We start from the raw sequence: 7,065 nt of genomic DNA, 5'->3' as shown, positions 1-7,065 counted from the left end.
CCGCAAGGTACCCTGTAAAATGGCAACCAAATTGAATCTACATTTACCAAACCAGGCAGGCCTCCTACTCACTAGCTCTTTGAGATTCTAACCCAGGGATTCTCAACTAGGGTCCCACGGTATGCTGATGTGCCTTGAAATCCTTTCAGGGGTGCTACAGGATGCCATGCAATATTAACACTGTTAGGTGTGTAAACATGATTTGCAAGATAAACCCAATGATTTCAAATAAGGATCCATAGTCTTAAAAGAACATTCTGATCCGCTGTGGTCTTTCTGAGTTCTTGGTAACAAAAAAATTGCTGTGTAATTTTTCCGTGGTCAAAAAATAAGTGAAAATTCAGAGCTGGCATTTTCTGAGGGGTGCCTTGAGTGTAAAAATGTTGAAAGCCACTGCTCTAACCCCTCTTTTACCCTGCTGCTTGACACCCCCCCCTTGCAAATTTTGTCCTTGATTTATGGGTTATAGGTGTGAGTTTCTTAGAGTACAAACTCTTAGACTAGTTATTCAAGGGAAATGCCTACCCAAGAGAATATGAGAGAAATTAATTACTTGGAACTGTAAGACTCTTGGATCATGCTCTCTAACAAATTCAGGATTCCTTAAACATTCACATCCCATTACAATAGCATTTTCAACAGTGATCAGTTCTTTAGGAAGGAGGGATGGTCAGCCTGCAGCATGTGCCACAAGTGGCGCATGGGCAGCCTCAGGAAGGGTGCAGGGATAACTAACTTGCGGTATGCCTGCCAAAAAAGCTCTCTTCCCCACCCCCATAGGAAAATATAGCCAAGAACATTGGTTATATTTACCATCTGCTAATCCATCGTCTTCCAAAATTAGCTATTCTTTGTTCATTCAGATGGCAGTAGCATAAAGTTGTTGCTACTTGTTTTGTAATGGTTTTGGTTTTAATTTTAGTTTTAAATGTTCAGTGTGCACAAACTGTATTCCTAGCCTCCTTACAGCTTTGGGGATAATCCTTTTTGTCATGGATTTAGGAAGGTAGCATGGATTTTTTTTTTTTTTGTCTTGAATCAGAGTGAATGTTCTTATTCAGTTTCTCCAGTCTGCCTTGAGACAGTAGAATTGTAATAGCAGAAAAAAACTACCTAAGGTATCTTCACGCATATCAGTTCAGTGTCGCAGGACCACAGATTCTTTTATTTTTCTTCTCTTTGGCCAGATCCCACACGAGCAAGTATATCACTAAATTTTAGTTCTTTTGGATATTGAGACTTAATATTGTCTAGAGGTATAGTATTGTTCATTCTATGATATCTGAACTCTTTGGAAATCCCAAAGGGAAGAAATATAGTATTTATATTAAAGCTTAAAAATGAGAATGTTTTTTGTTCTGAAATGCCAACAGTTAAAAGTTAGTTTAAAAGTTGCTGTTCATGTAACTGTAACTGAGGCTTGCTAGGAAGATAGTTGTGTATATCTTGTGGTTGTCAGGACTGACTTGCATTGGTTTTTAAGTTGTGAATTAGTATTTGCAAAGTTGTATTAAAGTGAGTTAAGGAGGGAAAATAGAAAGTGTACAATTGCATTGAGGTTTTTCATAATGTTTAACATCTAAGCACCTTACCTTCTCCAATAAATTTAATGATCTACATCTGTGATTTATTATGATAATAGGGTGTGTGAGATGTATAGTACACTATTTATTTTGGTTCAAGATATTTTCACCTTAAAAAGTTATACCAAATACATCTATAGAAGAGCAGCTTGCAGGACATTAATTACTGGACACATGTATATTTTAGAATAAAAGGAAAGCTTGTACTTGGGTGTCTTGTGTTTAATAATTCAAAGTAATTAATAAATAAAAGTAAGTCTTTTATTTTTTTCATTTATTTTTTTGCCAGGAGATCATGACTGTGGCAGCCCTGTTCGGAGAAATCTTACCATCCAGGATGCAGCTGTATATTTAAAAGTAAGCAGTGAGAAAGTATTTTCCATTCGTCTTAACTTTTTAAGGTTTGCATAAGCTAACATTAGTGTTTGCTGCTGTGTAGCATAGCAGCAGAATTAAAGTTTGACTGTGATCATCTTAATTTTATTCAAAATTTAACACTGTTTATGTGAACTACATATACTTTTTTCTGCTTTGGGCCTTGGGAGTAAGATGGTAAAACACTTTTGTAGTTAAGCCAGGCCATGAATGGAAATTTAAAAAGGAAAGATGCTTGTCAAATGCTTAAATTACTTTTAGCATTCCATCTATGCATGAAGTGTTGAAACAACCTAGAGGTAAGGCACAGCATTAATCTCATGAATTATAAACCTGTGAAAGGACAAGTTATCCAAGTTGAAGTTGATAAAACTGACTGTTTGGACTTCATTGTGTTTTTAACTGCTTGATGTTAGGAAGGAGAAGAGTCAAGTTCCCTTTTACATGAGGAATGATGACCTAAATTTACTGTATTCTTAGCAGCCAGTTTCTTGCTTCAGGTTCTGGAAAGTGGTCCTCTAAACCAGTGATTCAACCTTTTTTTTGTACCAGGACCCATTTGTAAACATCAATGACCAGTCCCGACCCAGTGCCCCCCACTCCTGACCTGCTGCCCCCAGACAGACCCTACCCCCACCATTGTGGGGCAAGGGGTGTCTGGGGCTTGGGGGCTCCAAGCAGCCCCTTGCAAGCTAGAACTTTGCCAGTGTGCCAGGGAAAAGTCATGCTTTCCCACATTTTTCTCCTTTAAAGTAGAATCCATTTTTAAAGTATGTCCACAACCCTTTCATATATTTGTGCAACCCACTTTTGGGTCCTGATCCATGGTTGAGAAATGCTGTTTTAAACAGTGGTCACCATTAGCTTTTTTTTAGTCTCTGGAAAGGGGGGTATGAAGGAGTGAACTTTGGAGATCAGCTGCTGGAACCTGTGCAAAGGGATAGTCAGTCACTGTCACTAACATGTAGTGCAGGTACTTGCATCTTTGCTTATGTGTGCTGTTGTAGTAGAAACACTGGTATAATAGTGAAATGTATGTGAATTCAATTGCATTTTAAATATGTAATATACTAGCAATATAAATCAGTTTTGTCTTTGGAAAATGCAAGCATCACAGCTTATCTTGTAACAAAGTTTATATGTAGGTTTACCTCTAGTTTGGGTTTTAATTTTAAAGAAAGATTATCTCCCCCTAGTGGCTTTCTTAATGTTAATGTAAAAAATATTCATGTGCGAGGAAGTGGCATGTTTCTCACTAGCCTTGCTTATAGTCTGTGTGATCTTGGAGTGATTTTGGCCAAGTACAGATGTTCAGAAAGCCCACGGCAGAAGTGCTCTAAATATTGCACTTTTACTCAAGCCTCTATATTAGGTCTAAAGTGAAAAGAACAGATGTTTGCTGTTTATGGGGAGAGGGGAGGGCTCGGAGCCTGCCTGCACTGGTGGAGGCCAGCAGGCTGTGGCAGCTCTTGTATGCCTTCCAGAGGCTGCTGGAGAATGCCCAGCAGCTAGCCACCCCTGATTGGCTATTGCAGCACCTCTCCCCAGCCCTGCCTCCCTGCCAGCTGGCTGCTGTCAGTGCTGGTGCCTGGGGGGGGGTGGGCAGGGGAATGCCCATGCTGGGCAGCCCACCTCCCACCTTGCTGGCTTGGGTCTTAGGGGGGAGGGGCAGATCGGGCCCACAAAGCAAGGGGGCTCTGTTTCCCTCCTCCTCCCCGGCTTCTTGATGGCTGCAGCTTGGAGCCACATGTGGCTTTTCACTGTGCTAGGAACTAGGGGCGGGCGGGCAGGGGAATGGAGTCCCCCTGCCATGCATTCCAGCCTCCCCAGCTCGCAGGCTTGGATCTGGCAGGTGGGCTCTGCTCTCTTCCCCTTCCTGCCCCCACTTCCAAGCACAGTGAAAAGCCTTGCACAGCTCCTAAGCTGTGGCTGTCAGGAGACTGGGGCAGGCAGGAGGGGTATGGAGACAGCCCCCCTGCTGTGTGGACCCAGTCCAGCCCCTTTTCCATGACCCTAGCCAGAAAACTGGAGGGGAGGGGGCTGGGTCATATGGTGAAGGGGCTCTGTTCCCCCACTGCGCCCGGCTGCACAGCAAGGAGAATGGAGCCTTTTCTGTCTCCTTTCTGTGACAGGTCAGGGTGTGGGTCTGAGCCAGTGCTTACCTGGAGCGGATGAGCACTGACCCAAGGCTAGCAGGCTGCCCAGCTAGGGGCCCCTGGCATGCAAGTGGAATGTGTCCTACCTTAATTTGCAATGGGATCTGGTACAGATGTTCATTAAAGCGCTTTTAGTCTGATACCACATCCATCCAAAGTTAACTTAAAGTAGGACCTACCATTTTTTAAAGCACTCTGTGCCATGAATGTTGGTTCAGTTATGGCTGTGGAATGCTTTCTGGGCATTTATCACGTAATAAGTGTAACGTTTGTACCTAACCCATGTGTGTCAAATTGTATTTGATTTTAAAGTTTTGTGACAGTAAAACCATTATTGGCTACTAATATACTATATATCAGGGGTGGGCAAAATGCGGCCTGCGGGCCGGATGTGGCCCACCAGGCCATTTTATCCGGCTGCAGGGGCCCCTAAAGAAATTTAGAAAAGTACAGTAAAAGCTCTGTTATCTGGCATCCCCTGGGAACGGGGGATGCCAGATAACAAAATATGCTGGTTAATTGAGCGGCCCCGGCTGCCGCTTCTCCCGCCACGTCTGGGGTGTCCCTCTGTCCCTCCTGCTGCATCGCTGTCCCTCCTGTTGTATTGCTGTCTGTCCTGCGGGCTCTGTGGGACAGGGAGCAGACCCCACGCAGGCCCCGCACAGCCCCACGCAGCCTGTTATGCCCCCAGGCCATGGGGGCTCGGCAGCACAGGCTGCTTTGCCCCTGGCCATGGCGGCTCACAGAAACCGGAAGTGCTGCGGTGGGCACTTCCGGTTTCACTTTATCTTACAAGCCGGCATGCCAGTTAGTAGAGCATGCCGGCTTGTAAGATGCCAGATAGCGCGGCTTTTACGGTAATATTTGTGCCCCTGGCTGCCTGTCATATGGCCCTCGATGGCTTGCCAAAACTCAGTAAGCGGCCCTCTGCTCAAAATAATTGCCTGCCCCTGCTTTATACAATGTCGCTAACATTTCATTAAGCTATTCTGATGATTAAATTGTTCATTTTTTGCGTTTTGTTTCTGACTAGAGTTTAGGTCCAGACTATGAAGATGTGCTTAATACAGCATTGCATTGGATTTTGAATAATGGGGAAGATGTTGGAATAAAGTAAGTGACTATAATTCATAGCTTTTTGATTTTTTTTTTTCTTACAAGAAATGTTTTGGATTGTAAAACTGTTCTTCAATGCTTTTAAATAGGTGCATTGGCGACGACCCAAACGAGGAATTAACTAATATAACAGATGTGAAGTACTTGGAATCTACTAGTCCACAGATGTCTTTTAAGTGTCGTTTTCGCCGTGCATTTATTAATGTAACTCACAGATTATCAATATTGCTTTTGGGTAAGTTACAACTGTAAATAGATTGTATTTAAATAATGTGCACGTTTGTAGTTGTGTAGAGAAAGGAGAATAGCAGTTTGCAGAATGTTTATATTTTAATCCTGTTAAACATTGTGTCATTTTGTGAGGTAGACAAATTAGCTGTTGTGATTTATGGGAAATAATAAACTGATTGAGTTTTAAGAAGGGTTGGTGTGTATATATGTATGTAATATTAATTCAACTGTGTAAACAAATGTAAAAAGCCCAAATTTTTATTTTCCCTTACTTTTTGGTTACTAATTTGTTTGAACTTTCATGGGGATAAGTACTTAAAAATAACAATTTAAAACAGTTATGTCATCAGTTTCAGAGGACTTAAGACTTTTTCTAGACAAAGAACAGTAACAATTACAGATAATCTGCAGAATAATCATGTTGAAAGCCCTTAAAAAATGTGCTCTCTGTGATATCCTATTTCATAAATGTCCTGAGAGCACTCTGTACTACTATCTGATTTCCAAATAACCTAGCATATTGTGGTAGTGTAGTGTTGAGGGAAAAGAGCATGGGGATCTTTTGTTTAGTTATATATCTTAAAAGAAATAATGATACTTATCTGCCAGACAGAGGATGGGGGGAATAGTCTTTTTCATAGTTGCAACCTCAGGTTAGGGAAAAGATCTTTTTTTAATTTAAACAGAGTCTACTGCAAATAGATCTCAAGTGCACTCTGTGTTTACTCTGCTACAGAAGCACTCTTAGAAGTGCTGGAGATGTAAAACTAGATGTCGTTCATCTATTCAATGTTGTAAATTGCTGCCCCCAATAACTGTTAACTGAATTGCACGTCTGCAACAGGAGGGAGGAAAAAGTCCTTCAATAATCCTCAAAAACTGTTGGGGCACCAGGTTAACTGTCCCAACTGCTAGTTACCTTTTCTGTAGCAAGGTAATATGCCATAGTACAGGGGTTGTCTATCAGGGGTATGCGTACCCCTGGGGGTACTTTGAAATGTCCCAGGGGGCAGGCGGGGACAAAGCACTGCCATTCCACACTGCTGCCTCACAGGAGCAGGGTGAGAGCAGGGCTGCACAGACGCTGTGCTGTCGCTGCTCAGCCACTTGCCACACTACTGCTCTCTGTCTGGCCGCTTGTGCGCCCTCCGGGGTACACTTAACAAGTTGCATTCATTCTCTTTAGGAACTTTGCCTCGGTGTCTAAATACGTCAAATATGGACAGTGATATGGACCTCTTGTGCAAAGTGCTTTGAGATCTAAAGTTGTTAGCTACTATAGAAGAGCCAGGTAGTAGTAGTGTCAAACTGTTTCTTTATTTTAAAGACATAATAAATGAAGTGCCTTTCCCGTGTGGGAGCTGAAGGGGGCGAGCAAATAGAGCAACAATTGCATTTCCCTCTGTTGCTTTGACCATTCCTGAAAGATTGATATAAATTGGATTATCAGCTTCTGAAGATGGACAGAGACTTCACAATTGCTGCTTTGAGCATAGGGAGCATATAATTTCTCATTTGCCCATTCCAGTACAGAAACGTTAAATGGGATTCATAGATTCATAGATGTTAAGGTCGGAAGGGACCTCAATAGATCATCGAGTCTG

General features: G+C 42.3%; 1 protein-coding gene across 1 annotated transcript in view; it reads left to right on the top strand.

Annotated features, from left to right (window-relative positions):
* LEMD3 (LEM domain containing 3) overlaps positions 1 to 7,065 on the top strand; it is a 70,115-nt gene that overhangs the window by 50,313 nt on the left and 12,737 nt on the right. Inside the window, exons 4-6 of the mRNA XM_014519382.2 lie at positions 1,873 to 1,940; positions 5,148 to 5,227; positions 5,320 to 5,465. Of these exons, the coding sequence (XP_014374868.2) occupies positions 1,873 to 1,940; positions 5,148 to 5,227; positions 5,320 to 5,465 (294 nt within the window). The remainder of the gene's footprint in view (positions 1 to 1,872; positions 1,941 to 5,147; positions 5,228 to 5,319; positions 5,466 to 7,065) is intronic.

Source organism: Alligator sinensis, unplaced genomic scaffold, assembly GCF_000455745.1.
Source record: "Alligator sinensis unplaced genomic scaffold, ASM45574v1 scaffold65_1, whole genome shotgun sequence".
NCBI lineage: Eukaryota > Metazoa > Chordata > Crocodylia > Alligatoridae > Alligator > Alligator sinensis.
Note: the sequence above shows the minus strand (reverse complement) of the source record. Positions and strands in the feature narration are given on the sequence as shown.